The sequence below is a fragment of the Equus quagga genome, chromosome 9 (genome assembly GCF_021613505.1).
Source record: "Equus quagga isolate Etosha38 chromosome 9, UCLA_HA_Equagga_1.0, whole genome shotgun sequence".
Classification (NCBI taxonomy): domain Eukaryota; kingdom Metazoa; phylum Chordata; class Mammalia; order Perissodactyla; family Equidae; genus Equus; species Equus quagga.
The window spans coordinates 89,965,233-89,979,955 of NC_060275.1; the positions used below are offsets into that span (position 1 = coordinate 89,965,233).

General features: G+C 41.6%; 1 protein-coding gene across 2 annotated transcripts in view; it reads left to right on the plus strand.

The window, feature by feature from the left end:
* Window positions 1–4,131: 4,131 nt before the first annotated feature.
* C9 (complement C9) overlaps window positions 4,132–14,723 on the plus strand; it is a 46,059-nt gene continuing 35,467 nt past the window's right edge. Inside the window, exon 1 of one of the 2 annotated variants that reach the window (XM_046671053.1) lies at window positions 4,132–4,280. In XM_046671053.1, the coding sequence (XP_046527009.1) occupies window positions 4,204–4,280 (77 nt within the window). In that variant the 5' untranslated portion in view covers window positions 4,132–4,203. The remainder of the gene's footprint in view (window positions 4,281–14,723) is intronic. The other variant, XM_046671054.1, reaches the window with a different exon arrangement.

The window sequence follows — 14,723 nt, forward strand, 5'->3', positions numbered from 1 at the left end:
ATTTACCTAAATAAAAGCAGGATCCCTCTTCCTCTGAGAATTGACTGAGATGCAGAGAAGCTGAGTTTCTTGGTGGAGTAAGAGATGAAGGAGCCATTAAGAGAAAGCGGGGGAGAATTTGACCAAAGACTGAAGAAAAGACAAATAAACAGAGATGAGCATCTGGCTAGATTTAGGCAAAGCAGTGGAAAACTGAATTGGTAGGACTGATCCCAACATGAGACTTTGTACATGTTGGTACAAAGGGTGGAAGAGGTGGGAGGGAGCTGAGCTTGAGAGAGGAGTTCATTAATGGGCAGGAGTCCAGACAGAGTATAAAAGGAAGAGAGGCCAGCAGGAGGGTATTAATCTGGAGGAAAATGGAGAGATCAAGGAGCTGGATGTCTCAATAAAGCCAAAGAAAGGAGATATTGACAGTATGAGAGTGAGGTAGCTGGAAGAATTGGAAGTTGTAGTCAGAGAGTAGGATATTGACATTTTCAAAGGTAAAGCCATATGGGTGTTGGTATGAAACTGGGTAGGGTAGTGGGCTGAATGGAATTCAGATAAATGTTGATAGAAGTGATGAAATCATGAATGAGTGAGGCAGGGTAGTGTCTATGGGAATACTGAAATAACTAAAGTAAGGGCTGGAGTTTGAGTGGGGAGGGAGATAATAAGGCAGTTTCAAAAGTCTTCTGTGAATGAAGACAGTCAAGAGTGTGGTTAAAAAGAATGGTAGGAGGTGGCATACACAGATTTTGTGAACTGCAAAAGAGAAAGGGATTGTATTGAATCTTCCCTTCAATGAAGTGCTGTAATGTGATCAAGTGGGCCCTAAATAGTTCCATGTGATTGTAAACAGATCTGAGCCACAGGAATCCTTATTACTTTAAAGGGATAGCCAGACTTACATCACCCCCACAAACTGCCCCAGAACCACTCGACAGAGAAATTTTTCTCTTTCATTATAAAAGAGCTCATCTGAAAATACTGTAATGAACATGGCACAGAACCAGCCGTGAAGAGAGCTGAAATCTGATGCCCCCCCTGCCTCTGACCCTGTGACCTTGGGAGCATCACTTCTCCTTCCTGGACATCATTTTCCCCACTTGTATTCATTTATTTATCTATTAATACATGTAATTCACATTATCTATGGAAGCCTAATATGTGGTAGGCACAATCCTAGATGTTAGGACATAGCAGAAAGCAAGACACCTAAAACCAAGGGGCGTGCAACCGACAGTCATCTCCCAGTTCTCCTTACTCAGTGATTCCAATTATCTCCAGCAAGGGCATGTGTAGCAAGCGGAAGCCCTACAATTTCATTGTAGTGTTCTGAGACCCAAGGACCTTTTGAGATTCATTTAGAAGCAGATACGGAATGAAATGGTGGTTTCCAACTTGAGATCCTTGGACGCTAAGGGAGTCCATGAAATTACTACTAATAATTTTTTTTTAAACTGTTTCTATCACTTTAAGAAAGCCAAATGGAAATTACACTCAACACATTTATGTCACCTCAGTAAAAACTGTGTTTCTGCCCAATGGTCACACATTCTAATGTACACATGTGGATGTCTCTGCTTTAAAAATGGAAAAATGTATTATCATTGTGCAATAAATATAATTTAGCTCCCAGCACATTGAAACCAAGGGGGAAAAAAATTTTTTTCTAAAGCCCCTGAGTGGTGAAAACTTTGATTGCCCGCAGCAGAGTGCAAAACCCTGGAATTACAGTTTGAAGACATGGTTTGTTCAAATCCCACCTCTGCCACTTGTTTACATGTAGCCTTGGCTATATTTCTCTGAGCCTCATCTGTAAGACTAGACTAGAAGATTATATTTTATGGAGTTGAGAGGATTTAGTGAGGAATCTTATAGCTTCATGTTGCTTAACATGACATAATTAAAATAATAACAACAAGAGAACTGATAGTGCAGTAGGAAGAGCCTAAGATGAGGAGACAGACTCACCAGGTCCATATTCCAGTTACTCACCACTGGAGGTGGGTGATGCCGGACAAACGATGTAATCTCAGTGCATCTCAGTTTTCTCAACCATAAATGGATTATTTTGAGGAGTAAATGAGATTTTATACATATGTATACCTTACTATGACACCTTATATATATAGCTTGGCACATTACAAAAGTTCAACAAATGTTTATCCTTTCTGTTCTTCGGAAGCCCTTAAGTGTTATACAAATAAAAATATTATTATTTTACTTCTCTAGTCTAGTGCATCATGCTTCATTTCCTCTAGATATACACTGAAATATAAACCTCATTTAAAAACATGTCAGATATATAATAGATGCCAAGGGAAAAGAAGAGTTAAAAGCACTATAAAAATAAGGCATATTCTATTATTTATATAATACATATTACTAATATGTGATTAATATATTATTAATATTATATTTCACTGCTCCCATTACTTTGCTACATCACATTTAACCTGAACCATGAGGGATAAAATAAATATAACTTCTACAGAGCAATTCAGCATCCAACCAGTCTGCTAAGAAATTCCCCGCCTCCCCCAGACCCCCTCCAGTGAGCCAGTCTCCAAGGAGAGAGGTGGTTTTCAATCTCCCTTCGCACTTAATTATCAAGTCAGGCATCACAAAATCTAATCAATTAGCATCAAGTCTAACTAGTATAAAACGTCATCTTATCCTGCCTGCTTCCAAGTTCTTCTTTCTGCAGGTATCCTGCAGGGTTCAGAGAGGCTGTGTAAGAATCCTCAGCATTGCTCCATTTGACAGATTCGTACTGTAGCTGGATGAAGCCCATTTGTCATTAGCCGAGTCTCACAAGAAGTATCTTTGGGCATAAATTTATTCATTAATGTAGTTACAAGTGTGCTGTACACAGTCAAATCATCTTATTGCTTGGCAATTCTGCATGGTCTGTAGATTGACAGCAAGCTCAGGAACTAATGAAATCAGTCCCATTAGAGACCTCAAGCTCTCTGCATAAAAATGAGAGGGGGCAAGACATGGTGGTGAGAGTAGATAGACTTACTATAAGTAGGACCCTTAGTGGAACGGTAAGGCGCTAGTGGAAAAACCAGCTGTGCATTTGTTACCTACCTAACCCCACCCGCCATTTTATGTCTTTGTGTGTGCTAATGTTTGAAATTTGCCTATTTGTAATTAATAAATACTCATGAAGTCTTCTTAAGGCCTGTGTCAGCAAATCAAAAAGAAAATTCAATGATATATCACATCTCCTGTCTTTCTTCTTGAGGTGGTCATTCTAAATCTCAACTCTGGCCACTCATTTGAATGACTTGGCAACCTTTAACAAACAGTGATGCGGGGTCCCATCCCAGATGAGTCAAATGAGAATCGGAAGGTAGGTGGCGGGCAGGGATCAATGTTTTTTCACAGATCCCCAGATCATTCTACGGTGCAATCAGTGTTTTGAAAGCAGCTGTGACATCCACATTCTCTGGTACTTGCAAAACAACTTACCCTTTGCGCAAGTCCTAGAGAATGTGCAAATGCGTGTGTACGTGTCAGGGGAATCCTTTATGATGGGGTGGAGTAAATTGTTCCTTCTCAGAATCTATCCTGCTAACAGGTGTGTTTCTGGAATAAGAAGACCAGATCCTCCTGCAGGATATTGCAAATGCCTTAGGGAGTTTACCTAGATTCTTCAAAATGATCCACTGTGCCTATAAAGAAAGCCAGGTTTGTAAAGGCATCCTACACTTGGCCTTGCCCAGGTGGCGATAACCCACGCAGCTCACTTTTAGTGGGAACGTGTAGATCTCTGCCTCCCTTTCCAGCCAGTGTAGTTATTCTACTAGTTTTGAGTTTACCCCTCTATGAGAATCATCCATACGCCTTTTTTTCCCAAATTACACACTCCTTCAGCCTCCCTCCTTGAGGATCCCCAGATGAGAACCACTGGGGATTTTTTGTTTGTCCTGTTTTTGTTTTTGTTTTCAACACAGCACTACTGCTCATTTCAGCCGATTTAGCACTCGCAGGTTCATTATCTGAATACACTTGTTGATGTGAGAACAGCAGTGCAAGAATTACGAAATGACTCTCCTTTGATTGGACTTTGCATCCAGGAAGCCCAATTCGACAAAAATCCCAAGTGAAAACAAACAATAATTGTTCCCCCAGTCCTCTGGCCCTTTGCAAATCAGTGCCCTACAGGACCGGTCTGGCCGTTCCACGGGGGCTGCCACACTAGAGCAGATGTCTGCGGGCCAGATGTTCGCCTTTGCCATATGCATTCTAGAAGTGAGTGTCCTGACAGCCAGGCCCACTCCCAAGTGAGTCGCTTTTCTGTTTGTCTCTGGAATTTCACTGTGGGCTTTAATATTTCAAGGTCTACCTCTGACGGCAAAGTGGGTAAAAAATTTCAACCCCCATTGAGATATGTAGCCCCAGAATTTAAACTTTGAAAAAGGTGAGAAAAGGCATGGGGTGTTTCTCTGAGCATGTTCTGAGGAATCCTGTTGCTGTTTCCAAGGGTTTCTTTTAAACAAGGCTTTCAAATGTTAAGGCTGACATACTCTAAACACTTGGAATTATGAAACAAAGCTGGTTTTTACCAGAGTATGATAAACTTGCATATATCAGGGTCTAATATCTGAGAAGTTGAAAATTAAGCAGATTTAAGCTTTCCCTCACTGCCTCCACGTCTAACATTCTTAATGACTGGATACATCACTCTCTTGCACCCGCATTAGGAAAGGTGAATCATTTTGCTTCTCCTCCTTGACATCTCAAGTTGTGCCCAGAGGCGCATGTCCTGTCCTTAGGTTTACGGTTGTATTTCTTCCATTTAAGAATAATCGCCCTCATGCAGACCTGTGAGCCGTGCATCCAGCAAACACAGTTATATTCTCTCATTTTGTTCTGATCCTAATTGGGAACACAAAGCCCAGGGCAAGTTGATTCAGGAAATAAACCAACCAGACACTATGTGCTTCCGAGCATGTACACTGTACCCGGAATTGCTGGAGCACACACAGACCTGTGTGATCTGAGACAGCGTGATCCGATCTAGTGAAGGTATTGAAATATTCTGGGCTTTGACAGTATAGCCGGGGGAAAATATCTGCCCAAACACTGTCCCTCTGCTCAGACATAACTGTGACCTGCATCCAATTCCCCTTGGTCCTTTGACTCTTGGTTTAACTGAGTTCTGTTTTGGATCTTAATGGCCATCTGAAGCACATCTTTGCAGCAGTGGAGGCTGCCCTTCTGCCTGGGCCCCACTCGATGCATGGTTTACTCACAGGGCTGCATCTTCCAGGAGGGGGCACCCAGAGGTGCTGAGCAGACCAGCACGGGGCCCTGGGTCAAGTGTTCCTCCAGGCTTTCCTTCATCCCTCATTATCTAAGAAACATCATTCCATGCAGAAAATATTTTCGTTTACTGAGCATCAGGTACAAAGGACATTCAGAACGGCAGCTACTGAAAGTTTCCTTAGTCCTCTTCTACTTATCCCGACCCTTTCTCAAGTTAAAAAAATAATTTAAACAACTCACATTCCTGGATGGTGACTCCTGCTGATCAAAAATGAGAGGCTGTGGAGAAGTTTCAACTGCTTTGAAGTGTGTACCCCCTGGGTCCTGGCCTCGCTCAGTTGTTTCAGGGAGGACCAGAAAGCCCCCTTGGCTGGCCCCCAGCTCCCGTAGCTGATGAGTTGGACTCAGCTTCAGGGGCTCCCACCGCCATGCCCTCGCGAGTTTGGTAGGGTCACCCTGCTCCAAACACTCCGTGCTCTGCCCTTTACTAAGGGTTGAGGTCAAAACAGAGTGTTCAGATCAGTCATGAAGTGAGACACATAGGTCAGCCAAAGAATTGAAGTTTGCAAATGATTTTTAAAATACAAATTTGATCAGAATGGAGCACCTCTCTAGCACTCAGCCACCCAAGCTCAGGTCACGGTGCCTTTACTCACCATCAGACCATGTAAATCTGAGCAAGTTACTCAACCTCTCTGAACCTCAGGTCCCTCATCTGTAAGATGGTCGTTGTATTCGTTTCCTGATACCGCTTCCTAGGTGGCTTCACACAACAGAAATTTATTGTCTCACAGTTCAGGAGCCTGGAAGTTCAAGCCTCGGGTTTCAACAAGGCCACGCTCCCTCTGAGACTCTGGGAAGGATCTTTCCTAGTTTCTGGTGGTGGCCGGTCACCCTTGGCATTGCTTGGCTTGCAGCTACATCATTGTGATCTCTGCCTCTGTCATCACATGACAATCTGCTCTCATCCTCCCTCTCTGCAGGTCTGCCTGGTTCCAAATTTTCTCTTTTTATAAGGATACCAGTCATACTAGATTAGGGCCCACCCTAATGACCTCCTTTTAACTTGAATTCCTCTGTAAAGATCCTATTTCTAAATAAGGTCATATTCTGAGGTATGTGGGTTAGAACTTCAACGTATCTTATGGAGGGATACAATTCAGCCCATCACAGTGACAATAATAGCCTCTACCTAATAAGGTTTTTGGTGACCATTAATTCATTATACATATAAGGTCCTTAAAACGTCTGTGCTTGGCACGTTGTAAGAACTCAATAAACGTGAAGTATTCTTCAAAATAATGACCTTGCTATTACTTTCGCTTTGATATGCTCTCTGGTTTAGGACAGGAAGGGATGGAGTTTCAACCAGCCTTCAGGGGATATTATGTGGCTGTCGACATTTCATCTTAAGCCACAGCTACAGTGGGCCATTGCTACTGGCGAACTGTTGGGGATTTTCAGTGATCATTTGTTTGCAAACATGAGTGCACCCATGGGAACAGGTCATGAGGGGGACATCATCTCTTATGTTTCTCAAGGTAGAACAGAAATCTTAAAAACCACTGTGCAAGGAGAGCAACAGCTCATAACTCAGTCCTGGAGCCAGGTGGCCTGAGTTGGATTCCAGGGTCCATACAATTTACTAGCTCTGTGACCCCAGGCAAATTCCTTAACTTCACTAAACTTGTCCCTCACCTGCAAAATGGGAATAAAAACGTGACCTACAGTGAGAAATCCCTGAATAAAACATACAATGTGCTTAGCACAGTGACACACAAAAATTACTAATCTAGGAGGGTAGCTATCATTAGTTTTTCTTTTTAATTTGTAAATAACAAAATATTTGCATGGTTCAAAGATCAAAGCATATAAAAAAGCATATATTGAGAATCTTGATTTCCCCACTCATAACTTTTCATGAGATTTGTGTTATTATATGTACAGTGCTTAGATTATTACCCCCTCCCACTCTACCTTACCCCCATAGGTAACTACGTTTATTAGTTTCTGGTGCATTCTTCTAGTATTTTTTAATGTAAATTAAAGCATAGAGACATATATAAACTTATTCTCCTCTTTCTTTTACATGCTATCTTGTACTTTGCTTTTTCTTTTTACTTTACAATACATCCTGGGAACCTTTTTGTGTCAGTATGGAAGGAACTTTCTCATTCTCCACACGATTGATTAATTCTCCATTGTGTGGCTACACAGGTCAGATAACCTGTCTTTTATTGATGAACATTTGGATGGTTTCCAATCTTTTGTACTATAAACAATGTTGCAATGAATACCCTTATTCATATATCATTTCGCAGGTGGATAATTGTACCTGAGGATAAATTCCCAGAAGTGATATAACTAGGTCAAAGGTAATCACTTTTGTGACTTTGCTAAAATTGCCCACTTGCCCCATGGGTTTGTATTATTTTGCACATCATCAGCAGTGTAAAGAATGTCTGTTCCCCACAGCATTGCCAACAGGAGCTCTGGCCAACTTTTTGATATTTGCCAATCTCATAGGCAAAAAAATGGTATCTTCAGGGTTGGCCCAGTGGCACAGCATTTAAGTTCTCATGTTCTACTTCAGTGGCCCAGGGTTCGCCAACTTGGATCCCAGGTGCAGACCTACACACCGCTTATCAAGCCGTGCTAAGGCAGGCGTCCCACATATAAAGTAGAGGAAGATGGGCATGGATGTTAGCTCGGTGTCAGTCTTCCTCAGCAAAAAGAGAAGGGTTGGCAGTGGATGTTAGCTCAGGGCCAATCTTCCTCAAAAAAAAAAAAAATGCTATCTTCAAATAGTTTTAATGTGCCTCTCTCTCATTGAGTCATGTTGCACATATTTTCTTACGTTTAAAGGCCATGTGTACGTTCCTTTTTGTGAACTGTCCCTATCCTTTGCTTATTTTCCTAGAGAGTCTCTTGTTTTTCTCTTATGGATTTCTATGACCACCTTATAGTCTTTGTCTCTAGTGTGAATTACAAACATTTTTCCCAGTTTGTCATTCATATTTTGACTGTATATGTGGTATGTTTTTAATGCAGTTATATTTTCATATTTATTTTATTTTTCCCTTTCCAAATAGTTAAGAAGGAGTATTAGACTGGAGCTGGAAGTCTTGAGAGTGGTTAGGCATATGGAGAGAAACTGCCTGGGTTTGAGTCCCAACTCGGCTACCAAGTACACTCTGCTGTGTAACCTGAGGAAAATTACTTACCATCTCTGTAGCTCAGTTCATTATCTTTAAAGTGTGATAGCACTCATAATGGATATCTCAGAGGGCTGATGTAAAAATTACGTGAGATAATGAGTATAAAGGCTTAGAAGAGTTCCTGATGTACACTAAGCACTCATAAATGTTAGCAATTATTATTCAAGTTATTTTAATTAAATTTATTTCAACAATCTGGAAAAATACCCAAACACCCATTAATAGAGAAGTCGGGCTTGACTATTAGGTTGAAGATAACCAAAATGTCAGACTTTTATCCTTCTTTGGTTATATCCACTTGTGTTTTTGACATCCATATTCAACACAAGTGAACAGATATTTCTTTATCAGCCACTATTGGTTAAGTATGGTCATTTGGTTATTCATCCATTTAATACAGCAAATATTTATTGAGTTTGCAACATGGGCCAGACATTACATCAGGAGCTGCTGTGTAAGACTGAGCATGTTGCAAGGGTACCTGACCTCACTGGGCTTACGGTCTAGTGAGGAATATAAACTAGTAAACAGCAATTGCAACTCAGCCAAGTTCTCTGAGCGAAGCCCGTGATGATAAGGGAGACAAGCTCCCATGAGCTTAATTAGTCCACTTGAGCACTGGCCTCATCTGCTCTAGCCTCATCAAGGGCTTTGCTCCTTTAATTCTGCCCCCCATCTCCTGCGTCAATATCTCCCTTTGTACCCAATCACTCCAATCAGCATACAGACATGTTGGAACATTTCCTTTAAATGTTGGCTGAGTCCTCAGCCTTATTCTAGACACACATGCTCACAGCCAGCCTTATGGTGTGAAATACTGCTTATATTCTGACAACTCTCAAATTTATATCCACCACTCACACCTCTCCCCTGAGCCCAATGTCTAATTACTTAGTCAACATCTCCTCTTGAAAATCTAACAGGCATCCCAAACTTATCACGTCCAAAACATCCCTATTGGTTACTCCATCCCTCGTCACCCAACCTGCACCACTATTTGCAAGTTACTCAGATAACCATCTGGCAGTCATACTTGACTCCTCTGAGTCATTCCCACATGCAGTCTACCAGCCAGTCTTGTTGGACTATCTTTAAAATATATCCCCAGTCTGCCCGCTTCTCACTATCTCCACCGCGACTGCTCTAGCCCAAATCGCTGTCATTTCTGGCTGCATTCATTCTTGTCCACTCCCCAACAGTTCTCCATCTAACAACCAGAGATCTCTTTAATCTTTTGAAAACATAAGTCCAAGTGTTACTCCTACGCTCATACTCCTCTAAGGGTTCCCATCAAGCTCAGAATCAAATTCAAACTCCTCCCCACAGATTACAAGGCATGAGCGACACCCCATCTGTTTCTCCAGGCACATCTGCCATTCTCCTTTTTGCTCACTCTGCGGTGTCATCCTACCTGCTGTGCCTCCAGCATGTCCCCTCAGGGCCTTTGCACTTACTTTTCCCTAGCTTAGAACACCCTTTTTCCAGACAACCACAGAGCTTCTTTCTGAATTCAATCAAGTGCCTAATCAAATATCACCTCCTGTTCTGGTCATTTTTGGCTGTCTAACAAAGCATTCCAAGACAATAGCTTGAAACAAGACCAATTATTTCTTTGGCTTATGAATCTGAGGTTTGACTGGGCTGGGTGGAGCCATTTTCATAGGTCTCCTACATGGATGTAGTCAGTGGCTGGGCCTGGGATCATCAAGGTGGCTTCTTTACTTATGTATCCGTCTCCCGGGTTGGAAGGATCCAAACAGCTAGGCGGCTGGAACAATTGAGTCTCCTTGGGAATCTCTCTTTCTCTCTGTGCTCTTCGCTTCGTAGACCCCAGGGTACTTGGCTTCACACCTAGTGGTGAAAGGCTCCCAGAGCAAGAATCTTTATATAAACCAGCAGAACTTGGAAGGCCTGTGCTAACCCAGCCTTAAAAGTCACACAGCCTCACCTCCACTTCATTCTATTCATCAAGGCATTAACAAAGATCCCACCAGCTTCAAGAGGAGGGTGCAGAGACCCTACCTTTAATGGGAAGAAAGTCAAAGAATTTGTGAACACATTTTTAAAGCAGCACACCTCCTCTGAGAGAGTTCTTTCCCTACCTTGTGAAGCCTCCCACTCCTACCCTTATGGCTCTCCCTGACCTCTTACCCTGCTCTATTTCCCATCATAGTTCACAGGTCTTAACTGATATTGCATGCTATATTTTCTAGTATACTCGTTTATTGTATCTCATCACTAGACGGTAGGCTCCATGACGGAAGGGATACTATCTTGTAGCCCCAGTGGCTAGAACAATTCCTGACACAGAGCAGGCCCTCCATAAAGGGAGTTGAATGTTGGCTCATTGGAAGCACATGAGATAAGCCCCTAACTAAGACTTGGGAAATCAAGAAAGGTCCTGAAAAATACTAAAGTGTTGGACACTGGTGTTATATTATCTTTTCATCTTGAGGAATTGCGTGAACTAAACAACCTGGCAGATCCATGTGTTAAGAATGCAGTGCTAACTAGCTTATATTTCTCCACTCAAAGGAGCCATGTTGTCTTATTTATTGACCAAAAGTTTCCTTCCTACAGCAGGTGTTTTCTTGCCTGGGCCTGCTGCAAAGTGTCCTGGAGTGTGAGCTGCACTCAAGGTTTTCTTTTTCTAAAGCTGGAAACTTTTTTCCTGGAAGGGAGATGGAACCAGGTGTCCATCAATGGCCCTTCATTTAGTGCCTGTCTGGCCCAGAGTTAGACTTCCTGCTGTGCTGATGTGCATCACTTTGATCTAGGAAGACACGTGCAAGCTGAGAGTGAAACACTGAGAGATACGTTTTACTCGATACACACATTTCATCTAAGAATCCAGAAAGTGCTTTACAAATACTTCTCCACTCAGCCTAATAGCTCAGCAGGGTGAAAGGCAGGTGGTGAGTGTTGTACACACCCAGTCCTTGAGCTATGAAAGATGATCGGCCCAGTGAGTCTAAGGAGCTGGGAGGAGGGTGTTGGGCTCAGAAGGAGCTATCCAAGACCACTCATCTCATTTCTTAATATATTTAGTGCATTCACTTCAATAACACATTCCTTTTGCATAAGCTATTATTTACTCCTAATAGATCCTGAGACTCTTGCCATTTTTTGCCTCCAAGTATCCAGGTACCTGGTGCAGTGAAGGCAAAACAGCCAGTTTTCAGGTTATTTTTGCCTGATTTGACATCATTTAGGTGTAAGCTTAAAATAGATCCAGGCGAGAGCCAGGTTGTCCAATTGATGTGCTTTACCTGAAGCTACTATATTAAAAAAAAAAAACCATCCTTGCTAACTTCCTGTATCTCAAAATGTCTACAAATCATGACACTATTACATCCAAAAATTATTGAATGAGCTATGACCTTTTAGATTATTCAAAGGAGATCTGAGTTGGAAAAAAAAAGCAGTGGGGACAGGGCAAAATTGCAGTGCACTGGGGTGGGGAGACGTGGATTCCCAATCCAGTTTTACCATTAACTGTTCAACTTTGATAAGTAGTGTAATTCCCTGTTTTTAGTGCTCCATTTGTAAAAGAGAATTGATAACACCTACAAAATTTATCCCTCAGTGGCAGAATAAAGGTTTAATGAGGAAATGAGCTTTGACAATTGTCTAATAAAAATAGTGGAAAAATTTAAGGAATTGTTTAATCAAAAAACAGTTATTGAGTGTTATGGGCTGAATTGTGCTCCCCCAAAATTCACATGTTGAGGTCCTAACCTCCTACATCTCACAGTGTGACTATATTTGGAGATAGGGTCTTCAAAGAGGTAACTAAGTCAAAATGGGGTCATTAGGGTGGGCTCTAATCCAATATGATTGGTGTCCTTATAAGAAGAGTAAATTTGAACATAAGCAAGTGCAGAGGAAAGACCATACGAAGACACAGGGAGAAGACAGCCATCTACAAGTCAAGGAGAGAGTCCTCAGAAGAAACCAACCCTGTAGGCAGCTTGATCTCAGACTTTTGGCCTTCAGAATTGTGAGAAAATAAAAGTCACTCAGACATTTAAGTCACACAGTCTGTGGTACCTTGTTATGGCAGCCCTAGCCCACTAATAAATACCCTGAGCTTAATATCTAGAAGGGTGTAAATCTTGCTCCCAGGGCAAGAGTGTGATCTGTGAGGACCTTCCTATGGGGCCAGGTTGGATCATTCAGGTGATGAGTCCAAATTATGGTCTAGGAGGGCAATAAAAGATCAAAGGCAAAGATCTGGTGCTCTGTACTAAGTCCAAAGTATGAGTCAAATCTGCAAAAAAGAAAAGGAGTCCTTAAAGTTAGAAGCTAAGAAAGAAGGGAATTAGTTTGCCCCTAGTTAATGTGGGGCTATTATTAATGAAAAGATGTGAGAGAACAGTCTACAGGCAATGCCAGTTCCCCTGGAGCAGGGTCCTGGTCACTTACGTGTGAGACAGATGAACAGCCTTTCTCGTCAGCCCCCATCACTGGCTAGGTTCTAGCCTGACCAGCAAAGGATTGCAATGCATTCTGGAGTATTTGCAGTGGGTTTTACCTTCCATACATGCTCCTCCAGTCTGTACTGTACCCTCGGAACTAGTTATTCATTGAAGGTGGTCTCAGTGGCTGGTGAGAAAGATAAAGATGTCATACTATTGTCTATAGGGTGTGGTTTCTAGACCAAGGAAGTAATCTCTTAGAGGGAGATGTTACAACAAAATGCTAATATGATCTTCTAAGTAAGTGATGAATACAAAAAAGATAGGAGCAGATAATCCACTTGAAGGCAACAGGACTAATACTGGAGAAACTAGAAGATATTGAAAAGATCCATATAGATACTAATACGTAGAGCCTAGAGTAATTCCTGAAACAAATGAAAGGCCAGCTCAGTGACATTTTCAGGTCAATAGTGGCCTCCAGCTTAGATTATATTGGTATAAAGAGCACCCGGACATCTACTTGAATTCCACCCTTTCAGAGTTCATGGATAATCACCCAGATGTTGTCAAATGGTGTTTCTCAATATCGTGTGAACATGAGATCACCTGGAATACTGTTTAAAAACATCGATGCCTGGAGCCTATCCTCAGAAACCTTAACTGAGTTGGTTTGGAATGGGGATCACAATTTTATAATTCCCCTTTTTAAGGTCTGAGGATTACGATGTGCAATCAGTATTGAGACCCACTGCTATAAATCATAAAGGTGCCTCTGCCAATGCCTCTTGATGAAGCCTGTCTATTCCAGATGAGGCCTTAGTTTTATGGAAAAGTTCTAGCAGAGAATTTCTCAGCCGTGTGGTTTCAGATATACACTAATACTCAGACTTCCAGAAAAGCAGGTTCTTCAAGGGAGTTTTGGCAGCTTGTGTAGTACACTTTCAACCTGTACTTTTCAAAGATTGAAGCTCATGAGGCCTCTTGATTTTCTGGATGGTGTAGGCAAGAGTCAGGCTTACAAAAGTGGTGTCTCCAGTCATGAAACCATCCTTAATGACAAGCAAATCTTGCACAAATATGATGTGAATGGCTCACCAAGAGACCATAATCTAGAGAAATATAGGCCTAGGTCTGTCCCAGACAATATGATCAAGGACTTCCTCCCCTTCATTGCATTTACTTATTTATTCATGCAAAAAACACTTACTGAGCATTTGGTATATTCCAGGTACTTGATAGGGAAGCTGAACAAGACTGAAAGTTCCTTAGCTCACTGATATTTTTGTCTGGAATATAAGCTTTGTTTATTTGGGGATCTCAGTTTTTGTTTTATTTTGTTTTGTTGTTTTGCATACCATTATATCCCCATGCCTAGCAAAGAGTAGACAATTAGTAAATATTTGGTGAATGAGTGGATAAATCAGTGAAGAAGTAAATTAATTGACATAAATCATTGCAAAGGAGCTTATGATATGGAGAAGAGCAAGATGCTATAAGAATGTGTACACAGAAAAGTAAACTACACAAGGTTAGGGAAGTTTCTTGGGAAAAGAAATTATGTCTAATATGAGATCAGCATGGTAAATAGGGAACAGGAGGTTTCAAAGCCTGAAGACGTTAGAAAACGTTGCTTATTGTGGGAATTTCAAGTTTAACGTGGCTGGAGCTTAGATGTAGAGAAGTGAAGTTGAGGAATTAGAAAGGAGATAGGCCATGGAGAGCTCTCTAGACCATGTGTCTTTGTTTCCTATTGCAGCTGTAAAAAATTACCAAATTAGTGGCCCAAAACAACACAAATTTATTATCCTACAGTTCTATA